Source organism: Schistocerca piceifrons, chromosome 4 (genome assembly GCF_021461385.2).
Source record: "Schistocerca piceifrons isolate TAMUIC-IGC-003096 chromosome 4, iqSchPice1.1, whole genome shotgun sequence".
In the NCBI taxonomy this organism is placed as follows: Eukaryota; Metazoa; Arthropoda; class Insecta; order Orthoptera; family Acrididae; genus Schistocerca; species Schistocerca piceifrons.
In genome coordinates this window covers 748,975,268-748,996,343 of record NC_060141.1, presented here as the reverse complement: position 1 = coordinate 748,996,343, position 21,076 = coordinate 748,975,268, and the positions used below count along the sequence as shown (strand labels likewise).

Genomic DNA, 21,076 nt, shown 5'->3' with positions numbered 1-21,076 from the left:
AAAGAAAACTAACACTAAATTGCTTCATTATGTACATGATTAGACAAGTTAAATTTAATTGAGTACATTACAAAGAAAGATGCTACTTTGGGGGTGAGGGAAATCCTTTAACTTGTAAGTTACACTAAGTAACTGCTGTTTTCTCTTGGTAGCTTAATGTTTACTTGACTAGCATGGTATTTTTCAAAGTAAATATGTACTTACATCTGTAAATACTGAGTCCTTTTTACAATACATTACACCTGTTCATGCAGCTCTACACAAAACTCTGCTACTTACCATGCAGCTAACATAAGTTTTCTATACTTAGAACTAGGTATTCAAATAATTTGTAGAAACAGTGGCTAGTTTCTAAAGTTTATCATTTTCTTTGGACTGCTAGGGAGTCTCAGTTTCTTGTACTTTTTCATTTTTTATTTTTTTATGTTAGATGAGAGTATATAATTGTGCTCTGAACACTAGTCAAGGAGGGTAAGTTTTCAGGCAAATTATTTTTGTATCTTGTATTGTGATTATGTACCTCACACTTTAACTGGAACTGACTCTTTTTCTCACTGACAAGAACCATTACAGTGTACATGCATGGGAAATTGAATGTAATAATTCCAAGAACCTTACTAATGCTTCTGTAAGATGTGTGGTCATACACTTTGCACAAAATACTTACTACTCACATCTGCTTAGTAAACATTATCCCAAAAGAAACTTCCATAAGACAACAAAAGAGAAAATACCTAAAACAATCTGAGAATCTCAGCTTCAGTTCAACACAATGAGAGATGCTTCTAAGAGTAAAACATATTGTAGTGCTTCAAGAATTTCTGCGTAAATTCTAGAATCCCTCAGCCTTCCACCGTCTTGAACACGCAATATTTTAGTTGTGAGTGGGAGAAAGGAATACTATTTACTGTGCATCACCTGTCTGTGTGTGTAGGTTTGAAGTTTATCATGAGACGACTGTAGATGCGGTGATTGAATGGCTCTGACCAGTGTCTGCTGGTTGCGCCATGGAAGCCGTAGTGAAAGAACAAGGAGTGTTTATGTATTCTGTGCTGTTTTATAACTTTGACTATTGTAGTGGAAAAAAAAAGAACAGTTAAAATATTGTTAATTGATGCTCATCTTGGACTTGGAGAGGATAAGACATGTATTCAGATTCAGGATGAGAATGGACTTGGTTTTTAAGCCAACTTTCTCTTATGTGTAAATGAACTTTGTTTCTAGCCTTTGGATATGCGAGGAGACTTACTTGACAGTCTTTGTTTATGTGGAGAACGAGATTTGTAAAAGATATGTCATTCAGTGAAGGGAAAGAAACTGCATACGTCTGCTTATTTTTGTTTAATTAGAAAGAGTCTTGAGAAATTCCTGCTCCTAGCAAATATATTTTGGAGAAGAAGAGAAAAGGAGACTGCAGCAGCAAACTAACCAGCAAGGAAAGTCAGTTGACAATCTCAGGTAAGTTGTATCATTAAAGTTGTCCAAACTGTTAGAACTTGGTGACTGTGACAGGACAGAAGAGGAGAGGAATTTTGAGATGAAAACAAGATAAGAAGATATTATGTGTTGCCACAGCAACCGAGTATAAGACGAAAGGACCATTACGAGAAACTGGACTAAGCCTAATAATCAAATGGAGAAAATGCAACAAAAGGGAAGGTGTACGAAAGTCATAATGTTAAAAGAAAAGATCTTGACGTGTTAGACTAAGAAGAGAGATGCCGATAACAATTTGACTAAGGAGACCCAGTGTGGGGGTAGACAGCTCTCACACCCATCACGATGATGCAGACGCGGAAAACAAAGTGATACACGCAAAATTGGTCCTTCTTCCATAAGGAAACACGAATATTCAGGACAGGTAATAAATGCACAGCATATTCACACTCGATGACACATCTGCCGGTGCCAAGTAACATAAGGAGCTCCAGGCTGTCATGGGGAAGCTCACATATTACATTAAGTTTATTGCAAATGCTGCACAAATTACTGCTTGGCTGACTGGCTGTTTCAGAAATTTATTCCCTTTGTGTGGTCCCAAGAATGGCACGATGCATTTTATTTGTTGTGGATACATTGTTAAATCATCATCATTTGATTCATTTTGATCCAGCTAATCCCGCTGTGTTGGCTGTGGATGAATCTCCTTATGGGGTTAGAGTTATGCATCCCCATAGAATTGATTCATCTATTTGGCCTACTGCTTTTGTGCAGTGCATTTATAGTTAACTTGAAAAAGAGGTGCTTCCCATTATATATGGTATCCCACCATTATATTTACAGTCTAAAGTTCTATTTGATTGCAGGTCATCAGCCTTTAGCAGCTTTGTTCAATCATTACATGCCTGTAGCAGCATGGACAGTGCAAAAATTGCTATGTTTGGCTCTATTATTAACTAATTATCAACATGAGTTGTTGTACAGGCCCACTTCACAACATCTGAAGGCTAACTTCTTGCCTCGGTTACTGGTCAATACCAACACAGTTTCTGAGGAATCATGTTATCAATTCAATACTCAGGATTTTGAAATTCTTCAAAATTTTCCTCTTGAGTCCTGGTGCATTGCTGGAGTAACTGCTTCTGACCCAGCTCTTCAGGTAGTTTTGCAACATGTGTGCCACAGGTAGTTTGAAAGAAATTCCCCATGAAGTGGCGCATTACTACTTTTCACACCATCATGCACTTACTGCACAGTCAGGTGTTCTGTAGCATACAACATGGGTTGTGATTCCTCATTTCCTCCAATGGGAAGTTTTGCCTTTGTTGCACCAAGGTCACTGTGGCATAGTAACCTGCCTAACTGTCAGGACATGGACACCCAGATTCAGCAAATGATCACTCGTTTCAATGTTTGTGCAGAGCATCATCCAATCCCCTACAATGCTTTTCTGAGTGGCCATATCCGTTCAGACCTCAGCAATGAATACACACAGATTTTGTGGGTCTATTCTGGAAAACAACGATGCTTGTTGGTGGTTGATGCATACAGTATATTACCTTCTGAATTCCCCGTGACATCCACCACTACTACTAGTACTGTATCACCTTTGACTTCAAATTTTTGTCTCTTTGGTTTTCCTGAGGTCCTTATCTTGGACAAAGGACAACAATTCACGTCAGCCATTTTCAACAGTCGTGTGCTTTAAATGGCATACACCAAGAAACTACTGCTCCTTTCCACCATCAGCCTAACAGTGATGCTGAATGGTTCATTTGAATGTTCAAAAGTCACATGGAGAAACTCTGTTCCCACTGTACACAGGATCAAGCCTTAAGGATTTTCATTTCTTCCTAATGCTCCTTGCCACATGATGGGAAGTCACCAGTAGAATTATTATGAGGTTGTTGTCACCGAACCCCATCGCATCTTCTGAAGCTGCCACAGATACAATTTGTTCTGCCAGGTCCAACAAAGTTTCGGCCAGGATGCAGCATTCTTTAAAGTTTTTGACAAGAAACAATGTTGAGAGCACAATGCCATCACAGTGCCCTTCTTACATTGTAGAAGGATCCTCTGGGCTACACCTGCATCACCAGAACCAGCTGCGGTGCTCTTATGACAGCGATCCTGACACAGAATCTTTGCCCAAAGATTCAGCATGCCACTGGAGTGCACAACAGCAGTCATCTATGCCTCTACACCTGTCACAGTCAGTGCCATCAAGAGTGGTACCAGAGACTGACCTTGCACTGCCACCGTCACTGCCATAGCTGACATCACTGCCCGTCCACCTGTTGCCAGAGTTGATATCCATGAATGTGCTACTCCTGGTATGCCAGAATGATGTCCCTGGAGTTCCACTTACAGACAGCCCAACAACAGTGTCTGCATCATGGTATTTGAGTGTACACTCTGTAACCAGTTCTTTGGCCAGCGTTCCCAGTAACTAGCAAGGTGGATACCAGGATGCAGACAAGGAGCTGTCATCAGCCAAAGTTATACTCTCTGTCTCATTATGATGTGTGCTAATAGAACATTTATTCAGAAGTTTATATCAAGTATAGACAATTGTACTCTGAAGTGAAGCTATCATTCTGCAATGAACAAAGTGCTAAATAGTACAAGTGTCAGTGACTGTATCACATACATGTCAACTGTGAGGACAGCAATTGCTTCCAAAGTTAAGCATTTACCAAGCTCAAGTTCTAGTAAATTACCAATAATTTGTGTGTGTGTTGTAGTATCTGTTGGACCTCCTCATAAAGTAATCTAGATTTGCTACAGTACACCATAACATGAATATTATTTTGTTGATAAATGTTGGTGTAGTACCAAATCAAATGATTTTTGGAAGTCAGTAGCATTGATGTATCATTACTTACGCTGTAATCTCAGGGCCTTCTAATCTGCTGGCATCTGGCTTCACTGAACCTTCAGAACCATGAAGCAGCTCATCAGAAGTATTACTTCCATCATCACAGAGTGGATCACATTCCAATCTGGTGCTTAGATTATGCTCCTCCATGGAAAATACACCATCACATTGACTCTGAAAGGTAGTCATTATAACAGAACTAAGGCTTTTAGACACTAACAATTTTTCTTGAATATCAAAGAGTAATTAAGATGACCACTGTAGGTTTGAAAACCAATTATTTTTTAATAATAAATTTTTTTTCTATTTTTTATATATTGTTATGTCCAAACAAGGAAACATGCTATCCACATTTCCATCCATATTCTACAAGTCACTGCAAAGGATTTTGGTAGGGAAAGCAAACGGTAGAATTCGTTTTATTGGGAGAATTTTAGGAAAGTGTGGTTCACTTGTAAAGGAGACTGCATATAGGATGCCAGTGTGATGCATTCACAAGTACTGCTGCATAGTTTTGGATTTGCATCATGTAGGCTTAAAGGAAGACACAGAAGCAATTCAGAGGTGGGCTGCTTGGACTGTTACCGGTAGGCTAAATCAACACGCAAGTGTTAATGGAGACACTTTGAGAGCTCAGATGGGAATCCTCAGCGGGGAGATGACATTCATTGCAAGGAAAAACTACTGAAAAAATTTTGAGAACCAGCATTTGAAGCTGACAGCAGAAGCCTAGATGAAGATAAGATACGAGAAATTAGGTCTCATAGAGAGGCATATAGACAGTAATTTTTCTCGCTCTCCTTGCAAGTGGAACAGGAAAGGAAATGATTAGCAGTGGTACAGGGCACCCTCTGTCACACACCCTATGGGGGCTTGCAGAGTACATATGTAGGTGCAGACATAAAAATGCACAGCAGAGCATGTTATACTGCGTACCAGGATTTCTTCCCATTTTGCTCCTATGAACCATGGACCTTGCCGCTGGTGGGGATGCTTGTATGCCTCAACGATACAGATACATTATGTGCAACCACAATGGAGGGTATCTGTTGAGAGGCCAGACAAATGTGTGGTTATTGAAGAGGAGCAGCAGCTTTTTCAGTAGTTGCAGGGGCAACAGTCTGGATGATTGACTGATCTGGCCTTGAAACACTAAGCAGTATGGCATTGCTGTACTGCTACTGCAAACGGCTGAAAGCAAGGGCTAACTACAGCCATAATATTTCCCGAGGACATGCAGCTTCACTGTACGGTTAAATGATAATGGTGTCCTCTTGGGTAAAACATTCTGGAGGTAAAATAGTCCCCTATTTGGATCTCTGGGCAGGGACTAAGGAGGATGTCATTATCGGGAGAAAGAAAACTGGCGTTCTATGGATCGGAGCATGGAATGTTAGATCCCTTAATCGGGCAGGTAGGTTACAAAATGTAAAAAGACAAATGGATAGGTTAAAGTTAGATATAGTGGGAATTAGTGAAGTTCGGTGGCTGGAGGAATAACACTTCTCGTCAGGTGAATACAGGGTTACAAATACAAAATCAAATTGGGGTAATGCACGAGTTGGTTTAATAATGAATAAAAAAAATAAGAGTGCGGGTAAGCTATGATGAACAGCATAGTGAACGCATTTTTGTAGTCAAGACGCCCACCACAGTAGTACAAGTTCATATGCCAGCTAGCTCCGCAGATGACAAAGAGATTTAAGTAATGTATGATGAGATAAAAGAAATTATTCAGATAGTGAAGGAAGGTGAAAATTTAATAGTCATGGGGGAATAGAATTCAACAGTAGGAAAAGGAAGAGAGGGAAAAGTAGTAGGTGAATATGGAATGGGGATAAGGAATTAAAGAGGAAGCCGCCTGGTAGAATTTTGCACAGAGTATAACTTAATCATAGCTAGAACTTGGTTTAAGAATCATGAAAGGAAGTTTTATATGTCGAAGAGGCCTGGAGACACTGGAAAGTTTCAGATAGATTATATAATGATAAGACAGAGATTTAGGAACCAGGTTTTAAATTGTAAGACATTTACAGGGGTAGATGTGGATTCTGACCACAATCTGTTGATTATGAACTGTCGATTAAAACTGAATAAACTGCAAAAAGGGGGGAAATTAAGGAGAGGGGACCTGGATAAACTGATAGAACCAGAGAAAACAGGGGAAAGCAATACAGTAGAAGAAGAATGGGTAGATTTGAGAGATGAAATAGTGAAGGCAGCCGAGGGCCAAGTAGGTAAAAAGATGAGAGCTAGTAGAAATCCTTGGGTAACAGAAGAGATATTGAATTTAATTGATGATAGGAGAAAATATAAAAATGCAGTAATTGAAGCAGGCACCCTCTGGCTACACCAGGGGTGTATAAAATTCCTTGTAGTTGTGGACAGGCTTATATCGGTACCACAAAGAGAAGTGTGACACCCATCTCGCTGAACATAAGAGAAATTGCCACTTGGGTCACATGGATAAATCGGCCATAGCAGAAAATGTTTACCAGGAAGGTGATCACAAAATAAAATTCAACAAGACAAGTGTCATATCTAAAACCTCACATTATTATGCATGCATGTATAGAGAGGCTATAGAGATTGATAAACACAATAATAATTTTAACAGGAAAGACAAAGGTGTTAAACTGGATAAAATTTGGATGTCAGCATTGCACCGTAAGCATGACAATCAATTACTTTCAATCGAGTATGTTGGCATTACCAGAGACAGTCTCATAGCCAATGCCACCTGATGGAAAGTAGTGTCCTCTGTATTGCCTTTATAATCAGCACTTCATCGAGTTCTCTTTGCAGTTCATCACTTTACCTCGGAGAGTGTCTCCTGCAGTCAGACAGGCTTATGATGTCAGGGGAGAGTTTTATAAATTGACCACAGCCTATCAGCCCAGAAGTTTTAAATGAAGGAGTGGTTCTCAATCCCTTCTAGGTAGGCATTTGTGGGATAGCTGGCATCTATCTTTCCAGTGTCTGCCAGCTGAGGCTTTTTTAGCAACTTGTGATCCTCTCCTACATGTCTAACACATTTTTGGACATCAGTGCTGTCTTTTATGTATACATTCCCTCAGCAGTCCAATTCGGTATGACCCCTACACACTCGAGCAATTATCTCATGGGTCGCGCGACTGTTCTGTAAGTAATTTCCTTTGTAGACTGAACACATTTTCCCAGTATCCTCATCTGCACATGCTTCACCCACAAGTGTGTCTACTTGATCGTTACACCCAGCTTTTTGCATGAGTTGCCAGATACCAGTTGCAACTCAGTGATGTACTCATTGGATACCATGTTTCTGTGTTTTGTGACGTGGACAATTTTATGCTGATGCTATTTTAGAAGAGAAGGCTACATGCCAGCACCGGGTTTTCTGCCCTCCCTCCTCTCATAATTGTACACACAGACATGACAGCACACCGTATACATACCCATTACAGTCACCTGCACTCAATGGACACACTTACTTGGGGCATGACAGGAGTTACTGCATTGTGTTGTTGACTCTCCATCTAAGGTAACATGCTGCTCCCACTGAACCAAAACATCTTCAATCCAGTACAAATACCTTATACAATTGTACTTTCATTAATAAGCATTGTCCATGCAATTCCTTGATCTGTAGCATTTAAGATGTCACATGAGAAAAGCAAAAGTTCTTAGTCCGACAGCAAATTTCCAATTCCCAATAAGTGTCTTGAATGCAGACATATCCTGTACTATGTTACCTGTAATGCCAGTTTGCCTCAAGATCTCTTTCAGTTTCGAGAAGGTAGTTCTTCAGTTAAATTAAGATTACAGCTCTTTTGGATAGTCTGTCATCATTCACACAGAGAATCTGACCATAAAATTTTAATCACCTTTTCCAGAAGGTGTCAGAAATTTTTCAGAACACAGATATAATTCCTGTGGTTTCCTCTTCATCCAAATCCCACCTGTGCAGAACAGACAAAACATTTTCTTTGGATTTTTTCCATGTCTTGAATTCATGATCTGCCTCCAATTATGATGCCTGATTATTATGTAGTAATGCCTCTATTTCTATTACATCTATTTCTCATGATTCTGCATGCTCTATCTCTCTCTCTGTTTGATTAATAATTTAATCCTGAAAGTAGGACTATTTCCCCTAGGCACCTGTATTTAGATACTTGAGATATTTTCCCACACTGAGTTAATTTAGATGCTCCAGCTAGATACTAAATATTTCTTTCCATGTATGCAGTTGTAACACACTGTTGCAGAAAATTTGTCAGTTGTGTATGAAAACCAAAAACTGCAAATGATTTTTATTTTCACATAGTCTGACAATAGTTATTACTTTAAACTTTTTCTACCATCTCCCAATTACTTTTTCGAATACAAGATTTGACAATGGGGAATTCAACTCAATAGCACACTAACATTTATTAATGAAAGTACAATCATATGGGGTATTAAATAAAATTTAACTGGATTGAAGATTTTTTGGAAGGACAATGCAGTTTGTTTTCTAGGAAGGAATCACTGACACGTGCAGAAATAACTTCAGTTACGCCCTAGGAAAGTAATTACGTACCAGACAAAATTAATGTAGTGTACTCAGACTTTTTACAGATGATGCAGTTTTCTGTAACAAAGTAAAAAGTTGCACAAATGTTCAAGCAGATCTTGATCAAGTTTCAAAGTGGTGCATAGATTCATAACTTGCTTTAAATGTTCATAAATGTAAAACTGTGAGGATACAAAATGGAATGATCATACAGAATCAGTTGTAGGTGAAGCAGGTGGTACGACTTCACTTCACTGGTAGGATACTAGGAAAATTCAAACAATCTACAAAGGACATTACTTACAAAACAACCATGTGATCAATCTATAACATTGTTCAAGTGTATGCACGAACAGTGGATACTGATTGTACACAGAGGATGTCATTACAAATGATCGCAGGTTCGTTTGACTTTCAGGAAACTTGACAGAAATGCAAAAAACTGAAATGGCAAGCACATCAAGTCTCCTACAAAATTTTCAAGAACTGATATTAAATAAATCTGGGAATGTTACAGGATGTACTGAAAAGTAATACTTCCAAATTTTTATATGAAAACTCTTAAAGCTTTTAAAATAAAACAAAAGGCTATTAACAGTCTACATCTTTATTCTTCATGTCTACATATTTTCAGTCCTCTGCCACAAGAGGGCTCTGAATTGTAGCACGTAACATGGCAGTGTGTAATGTAACTGAATCGTCATGTGAGAAACAGTGTGCTGAAATTGATTTTTAAACTCAAAGAGTTCACCCACACGTGAAACACCCTCTCCTTTAGCGTGTCAATGGCATAATTTAGCCTCCTATGTATTACTTCTCCAGGGACTGTGGGGACAAGAGTGTACACACACACACACACACACACACACACACACACACACACTGCACTGCACTGCACTGCACTGCAACATCTGCAACAATCTAATGCCTCATGTTCATTGTAATCTATCATCCCCCATAAAGTCCTGACTTGGCCTCATCTAATTTCATCCATTTCCAAAACTTAAAAAACACCTTTGAAGACTTCACACTGATAATGCTGAGTGGTGCAAGCAGAGGTGAGTATGTGGCTCCATTCACAAAGTCAAACATTCTACAATCATGGCATCAAGAAACTGATCTCTCACTGGAAGAAATGTGTTCATCACTAGGGAGACTAAGTTGAGAAATAAATATGCAAAGAATGTTAATAACTTTTTTTTTAAGAAAACTTTAATGGTCTTCACATAAAAAGTTCAGAGGCATTACTTTTCAGCACACCCTCATAATTTAGCCTCCTATGTATTACTTCTCCAGGGACTGTGGGGACAAGAGTGTACACACACACACACACACACACACACACACACACACACACACACACACACACACATTTTTTTGATCTTTTTTCTGCACTCCACACAGAAGAAAATTTTCATTTTCTATTATTAATAAACACAGCACAAAATAGGAAATGTGATAAATGATTTTCTATGTTCGTGTTGTGGTCATCAGTCTGAAAAATGGCTTGATGCAATTCTTCATGTTACTATGTCTTCTGCAAGCCTTCTCATCTCTGAATAACTACTGCAACCAAATTTCTTTTGAATCTGCTTACTGTATTCATCTCTAAGCATCTCTCCACAATTTCTAACCCCAAATTAGTTACTCCTTGGTATTTCACAAACTATCCTATGGAATGATCCCATCTTTTAGTCAAGCTGCCCCAAATTTATTTTCTTTCATTCATTATCTCCTCATTAGTTACACGACCTGTCCATCTACCATGTGATAAATGAATAATGGTTACTTGTTTATGTTGTGTTGTGGTCTTCAGTCTGAAAAATGGTTTGATGCAATTCTTCACACTACTCTGTCTTCTGCAAGCCTTTTCCTCTCCGAATAACTACTGCAAGCAAATTTCATTTGAATCTGCTTACTGTATTCGTCTCTAGGCCTCTCATTTATTTTCTTTCATTCATTATCTCCTCATTAATTACATGATCTGTCCATCTAATCTTCCACATTCTTCTGTAGCACAACGATTCAAAAGCTCCTATTCTCTTCTTGTATGCACTGATTATCATTCATGTTTCTCTTCAGTACAAGGCTACACTCCAGGCAAATACATTCAGAAAAGATTTTCTAATACTTAAATCTATATTCAGTGTCAACAGTGTTTTCCCTTCTTCAGAAATGCTACTTGTCTAATGCCAAGTGTATTCCATTGTTGCCTCTCAAACAGCAACAACGCATTGTGGTAGTGTTACTCTGTAACGACTAATTGGTAGGGTGTCTTGACACATCACTGTGAGCAATGAAACTTCCATTAACAATTTCAGAGGAGTCAACTGAGTGACTAGCTGTGCTGTCCCATGACATTGCAAAATTATAGGATATGACTCCAGGTAGTGAATATAAGTTATAAAGACAATATTATGCTGTGTTTTTCAATAAAAGAGATCAAGTCTAAGAAAGAAAAAGCAGAGGCCACTTATCTCTCCTATTCTGACGGGGGTGGGGGGGGGGTGGGGGGGTGGGGGGGGGGGGGGGGAAATCAGCAGATTCCTGTGGGAATGTATCTTCCAAGGTATTTAATTTTCATAAACAAATACTAAAAAAAAAGACTGCTTTTTAGTGTTAAAACACAATGTAATGCTCTGAAAACTGAGTGTATATCACATTCTTTGCCAAGTGCAGTGTGTCTTGTTGGAGCAGACAATAGATGACTTAACATGATGTGCAAATAATGTCAGAAACCTATTAGAATACAGCAACAAAGTATCATGTCACAGAGTACTGCCTGGAGTATAATCATATACTCATGAAATACCAGTAACATGCAAGGCCAAGTTTCTACAGCAGTGTGACTACAGGTCCTATAAAAATAAGGATTTCAGAAAACCCAGTAAACAGGAACAGATGTCATAATTTAAGCAAGGCTTTGGATCTGGCACTTAATTTATTGAGATGTCATCAATCTGCTTGCCTGCCTGAGCAAAAAAAAGTGAGACTGGAGTGTATAGTGCAATTGAACACTGAAAAACATATTTTACATTGCCTCATATGTGGCTAGGTACAGTGAAAAAGCATTTCCCACAGCAGACAACGACTACCATAGTTGCAGAGAGGACAATGTACTCTTATATAATTGTATTTGACACAAAACATATAAAAATAGATTCAGAGGTTATACACAAACTATGACTAATCAGACAAACAAATCTCTTCTCCAGTCATCAATCGTACACAAGCTGAACCAGTGCAAGAATGTGTTAGAAAAGCCCATAGGTGCAAGTGTGGTCATCAGTGATTGCTTTTCAAGTGCAGTCATGGGTAATATGCTCTTTGCTGTAATCTACAACAATAAAAGAACTTTTACTGTTATGGTCACCAAATATTAATACAATTGATACCACTGGATCCTTGAGTCAAAACAAATTAAAGTTCGCTCAAAAAAATGGATTAAAAGGAACTGACACTTGGAAGTTCCATATTTTCAGCACCTATCACAGAATGTAGTGAGACTTAATAACAATGTGAGCAGGTTCACAGCATTCCACATGACATAAGCCAGGGTAGCACAGATATCCTGTAGAAATGTTACAGAGCCTACAATCTGTAGTCAAGCACTGCTGACGGAGTCAAAGTCCCGCAGCTGTGCAGCAGGGTGAAACATTGAGTTCAGCAGGGTTCAGTGGAATGGACTGATGTTGTACTTTGAGTCCAGTGGCAGTGAAAAGATAGCGGCTCAGTGTAGCCGGCAATGATCTGCTAGAGGTGGTTTCCTGAAGAGAACTAAATTCTGCCTGCTCTGTGACCAGCTACATTGCTATCTTTGTAGTTTCTCAGAGAGCCGATTTGTGTAGACAGTGGTCACCTGTTGTAATTACTGTCCACTTCTGGCACATCCTAGTGTGTCCAAAGTCTCGTGCCATTGTTGCATGTTCACCAATTGATGACGAAGGTATAAGATCCATCTGCCCAAATTTGTGAGGTATGATCAGAACACTCTTTGTTCTCTCACAGGTGTTTGATGTGGCCTCGGGTCTGGAGAGGTGGCTGTTGGTAATTGCTGCATACTAGCAGTTTTCACTATTGCAGTGTTATTGTGGATTCTTCTTCCACTGGAATAGTGTTGTACCTGTGATTGCTCCTGCCATCTCCACGCCCAGGCATTTAAAAATTTCAATTGTGCTGGAGATGATGGGTCGGCTTCCAGGTCTGGTTATGATCATGGTGGTGAGTGCTGTGCTGTTGCTGCCAATGATGATGATTCGTCATGAGGTACAGAAAGCCTTTGATGGTACACCTGGTCAATGTGTCACTGAATTATTCTTGCTCATTGTACAGTGGTTCTGGAAATTGATGATGGTGACTGGGAGCCAACAAGGCTGATGGCCATACCTATGAACAAAGACTTGATCATCTTTTCTGAAGGTACACTGGGCTCATGGTGATGGATGGTGTTTCTCAGTTTGTAAGAGGCAAAGTGCTGTCCATACTTGTTTACCATGCAGCAGTTCTGCTGAGCTCTTCTCACTGATGGTACAGTGCATTACATGCATAAACTGGTGGTCTATGCTTTCCACCAATTCTTATCTTGCACAATCTGGGCCATGTGTGTCTTGAATGTCCACACCAGACATTCATCTGCATCATTTCATGGGGGATGGAATGGGGCATATGAAAAATAGGTTTGGGACCACTGTTGGGATCCATTGCATTGCCTGAGGTGATGTCTTCAGGGAAGCCTTCTATTATAAATATACGGCATAAAAGCCACGGCTTCTGCTGAGGTGGATGACATAAGGAAAGTATGAACAAGCGTCTGTTACCACCATCCACATACACTGTAGGAGTGACCCCCCAATGTCTATGTGGTGGTGGCCCTAGGGTCCCTGTGGTGGTGACCAGGAATGGAGTTGCTGCTGATGTGCTGGCTGGGATGTAGTGCATACCTGGCAGTGCACAAACATCTTGGTGATATCTTCACTTGTACTATGCTTATACTATGCCAGTATAAGTACAAGCATGCACGTTGTTTAGCCCTGAGTATGCACCATTGCCGTAAATGGAGGAGCAATAACACATCTGACTTTAGACTTGGCACACTCTTTAAGTTGTTGGTGGTGTGAGAACGAGGTTTTAGCCATCTGCTGTCTCCATCAGAAGCTCAGTGGCCATATATTCTGTGTGATCCTAAATAGACCAGAAAAAGGTAGTCTTTAATCACTGCCTCTGGTAATTGTGTGACTGTCAACAGAAGATCTCTAAAGAGTTGCTGATGGTTGGTTGTCCAATTGCCAACAGACCTGTGGGGCACCGAACACCTTGTATGGACCCACTGGTAACAGTGATAAAGCAACTACATTGACTTGGAGAGCTCTGAATCTAGGTGAGCTTACATTGATAATTATTACAAAATCGGGACCAGCATTGTAGACATATACAAATATGGTTAGTGACCAACTCAAATACTCTTCCGAACACATACGAGTCTCTTCAAGATGGTTTGGTTCAGGCAGTTTCTGTATGGCTTGTAGGTGTGATTCTGTTGCTCTCAGTCAGTCTTTTCCCATAATATGTCTCTATGGACAATGTTGCTGTAGCACCAATATCCAATATATTGTCCTAAGTATTCTACTTCTGGCTGGAAAAAAAGAAAAAAAAAGTGAGCATTTTTGCAGGTTGCAACAGAGGCCTGTTTGCTTCAGCAGTGTGAAAATTTGTCAGAGGTTGGGTAAATGGTCTTCTTCATTTGTTCTGGTTACTATGAAGTTATTTAAATAATTTGATCAATGGGAAATGTTCTGCATTAATTGCTCCAGGAACCTCTGCAATATTGCTAGGACACTTGCTATGATAATCAGTAGCATATGGCGTTGGTATAATTCAAATGGTGTAATCACAACCATGAAAGGAAAGCTGGAAGTATGACAGAGAGAGGTCATTATTTGAGTGGTAATGTCCATCTGTATGGCTGGACTGTAGACTTGAAATCACTACAGATGTGAAGAGACCTGACTGGTTTATGGACCATTGTGATGGGAGACAATGAGACACTTGATAGAATTCACTGCAGAATGCCATGGACTATGAGGCAATCAAGTTCACTTCCAATAGACTCATTGGCACAGAAGTAGGATGAGCAAGTGCAAACTGGAATAGTGAGCACAAGGAGTGATATGAGATGAAAACACTTTTGTGCTTCATAAAACTTTTCGAAACAGAAAGGCAGTCTTGTTACAAATTCTGATTTCATGGAGGGGAATGACTTCTAAGGCCACATGAATGGAGTGTATAATTGTGAAAATGAATAAATTAAAAGAGCTCTCGCCAAATATGTATGGGACATCCAGGTGAACAACTGTTACAAGCTGAAGATGGCAGGTAACCAATCTGTATGTGACCAAGGCATACTATACATGTAAAACTGGAATCGATGCTTCGTCAGACCCAAGCATTAACTTGATATATGGCAGGAGAGGGGACAGAAACTTAATTTTCTGTGCATCTCTATGGATACCATTGCTGTAATGCCAGTATTCAACTGAAATGGCATCTGTTGACCAGTGACATGGAAGTTTGCCCATAGCCATTTGCAGCATACATTGTTCTGTCACATGATTTAAAAGAGGATTCATTTTATTAGGTCTCACTGAAGCCACTAAATAAAACAACATGTTGGCTAAAATGTCTGTACTATATTCTCACTTAAGTAATACACAAGCTGCTATCAAGTCCAGCTTAACACACTATCCCTGATGTAATAGCATATACTTGCACATAGTCTACCCTCTCTCTAGTACATAACTTGTGAACTGCTCTACAAAGAGCCACAACTTTTGTGGTGTCACCGAGTCTTGACACTCACAGCAAGAGGCCGACCAACCCAAAGGCAGTGCAGCATCCAAGGGGGGACAATCTGAATGGGCTTTGGGCCACACCACTTGGTGTTCCCATGTGCTATCACTGCATGGCCTTTTCACAAGAATGGCTGCAGCAGATGAGCAGTTCATGTCCACTGGGAGGTGCCTCTCTACAGTGCGTTATTGTCAGGAAGTCAGTTCAGAGTACTGTTGTCAGGCTGATGAGTGAAATAGTTCTCATTGTGCACTGACATATAATTCTTAGTAGTGTTCACTTTACTACTTTACATTACAGTACTATCTTCAAAGTTTACAAATTCTGCGCAGTGTACCTTCTTATCCATAACAGTGGGGTGGACAAGATGGAACACTAAGACCTCAAAGCACAGTTCTTATTTGGCTGCTAGTACATGAAACAATTTGGCCACAACCATGAGTTATTGCATCCCATTCATACAATTATAGTTCGGTCCTGAGTTCAATCTGGCCTCGATATGTTGGGAAAAACATGATCTAAAACTGACAGTAGGCATAAAATGTCATATCATACTGTTCTGAACGCTTTCTCAGATAATTATTTTCAATAATTAGTTGAGATGCCTACTTAAAATGTACAGGATTGCAAAAACATACTTCACCTCTCGGCAACAAATAATCCTGAGCAAATAGGGAGCATCGCGATGGATACAGGGATTAGCGACCACAACATTGCTGTAGTGAGCCTGAATACCATAACGTCCAAACCCACCAAAAATAAGTGCACCTAGTTAAAAAAGCAGATAAGAATTTGCTTTAAGCATTTCTAAGAGACAGTCTCCACACCTTCCAATGTGATTATGTATGCGTAGACTACATGTGATTTGAATTCGAAGAAATAGTGTCAAGCTCGAAATTTAGCACAAACTTCAATACCAGATGCTTTTAACACTTTCTGCTGTGAAAATCTGTCTTGAAATCTGACAGAAAACACAAAGAGACTCTGGTCATATGTAAAGTACACAAGTGACAACATGCTGTCATATCTTCACTGTGTGATAACAATGATGATGTTACTGACGACAATACCACTAAAGCAGAGTTCCTAAACACAGTCTTCTGAAACTCCTGCACCAAAGAAGATGGAGTAAATATTCCAGAATTAAAGTTTAGAACAACTGCCAACATGAGTAACTTAGAAGTAGATATCCTTGGTGTAGCAAATCAGCTTAAATCACTTAATAAAGGCAAGGCCTTTAGTACACATTATATACCTGTCAAGTTCCTTTCAGAGTACCGCCTAGTACAATAGCTCCATAGTTAGCAATCGTATGCAAGTGCTTGCTCATCAAAAGACCATACGTAAAAACTGGAAGGTTGTACTAGACACACCAATACCCAGTAAAGGAAATAGGAGTAATTCACTGCGTTACACGCCCATATCACAAATGTCAATTTGCAGTAGAATTTTGGTCCTTCAAGAAAAGAGTCTATTGACAAACAGACAGCATGGCTTTAGGTAAAGAATATTGTTCTTGTGAAAAACAGCTAGCTCTTTACTCTCAAAAAATAACAAGCACTTTTGACAGGGGATGTCAAATTGATCCAATATTTTTAGATTTGCAAACGCTTTTGACACAATTCCTCACTAGCTACTTCTAATCAAATTGAGTGCTTAAGAAGTACCGCCTCAATTGTATGACTAGATTCATTAGTTCCCATCAGAAAGGTCACAGTTCAAAGTACCTGATGGAGAGTCATCAAGTAAAACAGAAGTAATAGCTTGCATTCTTCGAGGAAGTGTTATAGGACCTCTGCTATTCCTGATGTACATAAATTACATAGGAGTCAACCTGAGTAGCTCTCTTAGATTGTTTGCAGGTGATGCTGTCATTTACCATCTTGTTAAGTTACCTGAATGGTGAAAAATGTGCAAATTGGCTCTAAATAATGAAAAGTGTGAAGTCATTCACATGAGTACTAAAAGAAATCTGCTAAATTTTGGTTACATGATCAATATCACACTTCTAATGGCTGTAAATTCAAGTAAATACTTAGGGATTACAATTATGAATAACTTAAATTTGGATGATCACACAGATAATGTTGTGGGAAAGCACACCAAAGACTGAGATTTATTGGCAGGAGGTTTAACCAGACAGTGTCAGTTTAACTGTTCATGCGGACTGAGCTGTGACATAATGCTTAGATATGCCATAACCCAAAATGTGTCAGATGGATGCATTAATGCTGCTATTCTTAAGTTGCCAAATCCACAATTACTAAGTGTGTTGTCTATTATGGAATCTCAGAATATAGTTGATGTTACTGAACATGCTATGCAAGGCTCCGGCCATTTCAGTTGTGAAGAGTACACAACCATAAGCAATCAGCTCACCCCCTCCCCCACAACCCCTGCCCTCTCCATGCACAGGTCACGTGTAGCCCATGGTCTGTTTGGTGTTACTTAGTCATGCCATTATTGCATGCCATAGAAAAAAAAAAACACAAGAAAATCTTGCCTAAGGAGTTTCTGAGTGCAGGATCAGAAACAATGTCTGTGTAGATAAGCAAAAGCGCTTTTCTTGCGGGAGGGTAATATTCAAAGTGAGTGTTTTGGAAAGCCCTGTTCCAAGCCATTTTCAGATTCAAACTATGTTTCCATAGAAGTGAATGCTGTTACTGCTGCATCTGTGCACATTGACCAGTGTCACTCTTTTGTCAGGCCATGGAGTCTCGAGTGATCAAATGACAAGCCAGTAAGTTATTTGTACATTCACATGTGGTGAATGTAAAACTACAGTTAAATACTGGTGCAACTCTTATGTTGCTTAACCATGCAATGCACGAATGAGTACGTAGTCCTTGGTTACAAAACCCTCTTGCCACAATGCCAGCTTTTAATGGACAGGATATCCCTGTATTGGGCGTGTGTAACCTGCCTGCTAATTTTTGAGACACAATAAAAACAGTACTTTTCCATGTGTTATGTTCACAGGACAGCCCCATCATGGTATGGAAAGTATTGCTTTGTCTGGTTTATCTATACACGACAAAGTATTACAAGTGAGTGTAGCTATGTCTCAGGCTAGCATCGATGCACTGTATTCAAAGTATAGTATGTTGTTTGATGACAGTTTAGGCAAGGTGGGATACTTCGAGGCCCATGTCACTGTGAAAGTACATGAGCAGCCAAACTCTTTTTGTGCGCAGCCTGTCTCCCACGCTCTTCTGCACCAGGTTGCTAAGGAGTTACAATGATGGCAAGATTGTGCTGTGATAAAACCTATATCACCTAGCCAGTAGGTGTCCCCCTTGATCACTATTATATAGCTGTGGGTGGGTTAAGAGAGTGTGCAGGCTTTAAGGCCACTATGAATCCACAAACTGTCATTGATTGATTTCTGTTGCCTCCACCAGTACAAAACTAGTGGTCAAACTGGTAAGGGTCATCTTCTTTCCAAAATTGGCAGGCAACAAACATATTTGCAACTGTCAAGGGGCAAGTCATCCAAGATATTTCTTTTCAATAATACACACTAAGGTCTATTCCAGTTTCAAAAACCACCTTTTGGTTGTGCTTCAGCACCCACAATCTTTCAGAGGTTTCTAGGGCATCTTATATCGAAAATTACTTCCTGCGCCAGTTAGTTGGATGTTATAATAGTGCCTGGTTGGGTACCAGCTGAACACTTGCAGAATTTAGAATCATAGTTCGAAATGTTGTCAGAAGCTGGCTTAAAGTGCAATAGCTCAGAGCGTTCCTCTTTTAATACTGAAATAAATTATCTCAGACATGTCATTTATGTGCAAGTTATTCATTCTTGGGATTGATTGACCTCACAGATGTCAAACAACTGCAAGCAGTGATGGTCAAATTATCTTACTACATTCATTTTATTCCTCACACTACGTAGATTGTGGCTTCTCTGAATTGCTTGCATTGAAAAGGGGTTTCTTTTGTATGGTCTATGGACTGTCAGAATGCTTTTCAGCAACTGAAGGATGCCCTAGTGAATGATTGTTGTCTCACCTGCTTTGACCCCAATAAAACAGCTGTTCTTGTTGTGGATGGTTCATAATAGATGTGTTGTCACACAGAATAGGTTACACACGACAGACTAACTTAGGTTAGTGTTTTTTAACGTCCCGTCGACAACGAGGTCATTAGAGACGGAGCACAAGCTCGGGTTAGGGAAGGATGGGGAAGGAAATCGGCCGTGCCCTTTCAAAGGAACCATCCCGGCATTTGCCTGAAACGATTTAGGGAAATCACGGAAAACCTAAATCGGAATGGCTGGAGACGGGATTGAACCGTCGTCCTCCCGAATGTGAGTCCAGTGTGCTAACCACTGCGCCAACAGACTAACTGCTTTCACATCCAAAACTCTCAATAAGGCACAATGCAATCATATAATGGAAAATCCAGGATGGATGTAACGATATTATGAGAAGGAAAGTTGCCACTCACCATATAGTGGAGATGCTGAGTCGCAGATAGGCACAACAAAAAGACTCTCACAATTATAGCTTTCAGATATTAAGGCGTTCGGCAACAATAGACACACACACCACACACACACACACACACACACACACACACACACACACACACGATTGCAGTCTCAGGCAACTGAAACCACACTGTGAGCTGCAGCACCAGTGCATGATGGGAGTGGCGACTGGATGGGGGTAAGGAGGAGGCTGGAGTGGGGAGGAGGAGGAATAGTATGGTGGGGGTGGCGGACAGTGAAGTACTGCAGGGTAGACTGAGGGCAGGGGAGAGGTGGGGAGGAGGGGGGGGGTGAAGTAGCGGAAAAGGAGAGAAATAAAAAGACTGGTTGTGGTCGTGGAATGATGGCTGTGTAGTGCTGGAATGGGAATAGGGAAGGGTCTGGATGGGCGACAACAGTGACTAACGAAGGCTGATGCCAGGAGGGTTACGGGAAAGTACAATGTATTGCAGGGAAAGTTACCTGCACAATGCAGAAAAGCTGGTGTTCATGGGAAGGATCCATATGGCACAGGCTGTCATGCAGTCGTTGAAATGAAGGATGTCATGTTTGGCAGCGTGTTCAGCAACAGGGTGGTCCACTTGTTTCTTGGCCACAGTTTGTCAATGGCATTTCATGCAGACAGACAGCTTGTTGGTTGTCATGCCTACATAGAATGCTGCATGCCTCACTACAGTGTTCCTTGATGTGTTACCATTGTCGAGTCAGCTCAGAGTACTGTATCAGGCTGATAAGTGGAACAATTCTTGTTATGCACCGACATACCATTCTTAGCAGTGTTTAACATGCTACTGTACATTAAAATACTGTCTTCAAAGTTCACAAATTCCAAACAGTGTACCTACTATCTGCAGCATGGCTTTGTCAGACCATTGTTACCTCA

At 40.1% G+C, this 21,076-nt stretch overlaps 1 protein-coding gene across 4 annotated transcripts in view; it reads right to left on the bottom strand.

Moving 5' to 3' along the window:
* The window catches only part of LOC124795352, a 130,269-nt gene that overhangs the window by 44,817 nt on the left and 64,376 nt on the right, over positions 1 to 21,076 (bottom strand). For all 4 annotated transcript variants that reach the window (XM_047259344.1, XM_047259342.1, XM_047259340.1 and 1 more), the window contains one exon: positions 4,326 to 4,492. In XM_047259344.1, coding sequence (XP_047115300.1) covers positions 4,326 to 4,492 — 167 coding nt within the window. The remainder of the gene's footprint in view (positions 1 to 4,325; positions 4,493 to 21,076) is intronic.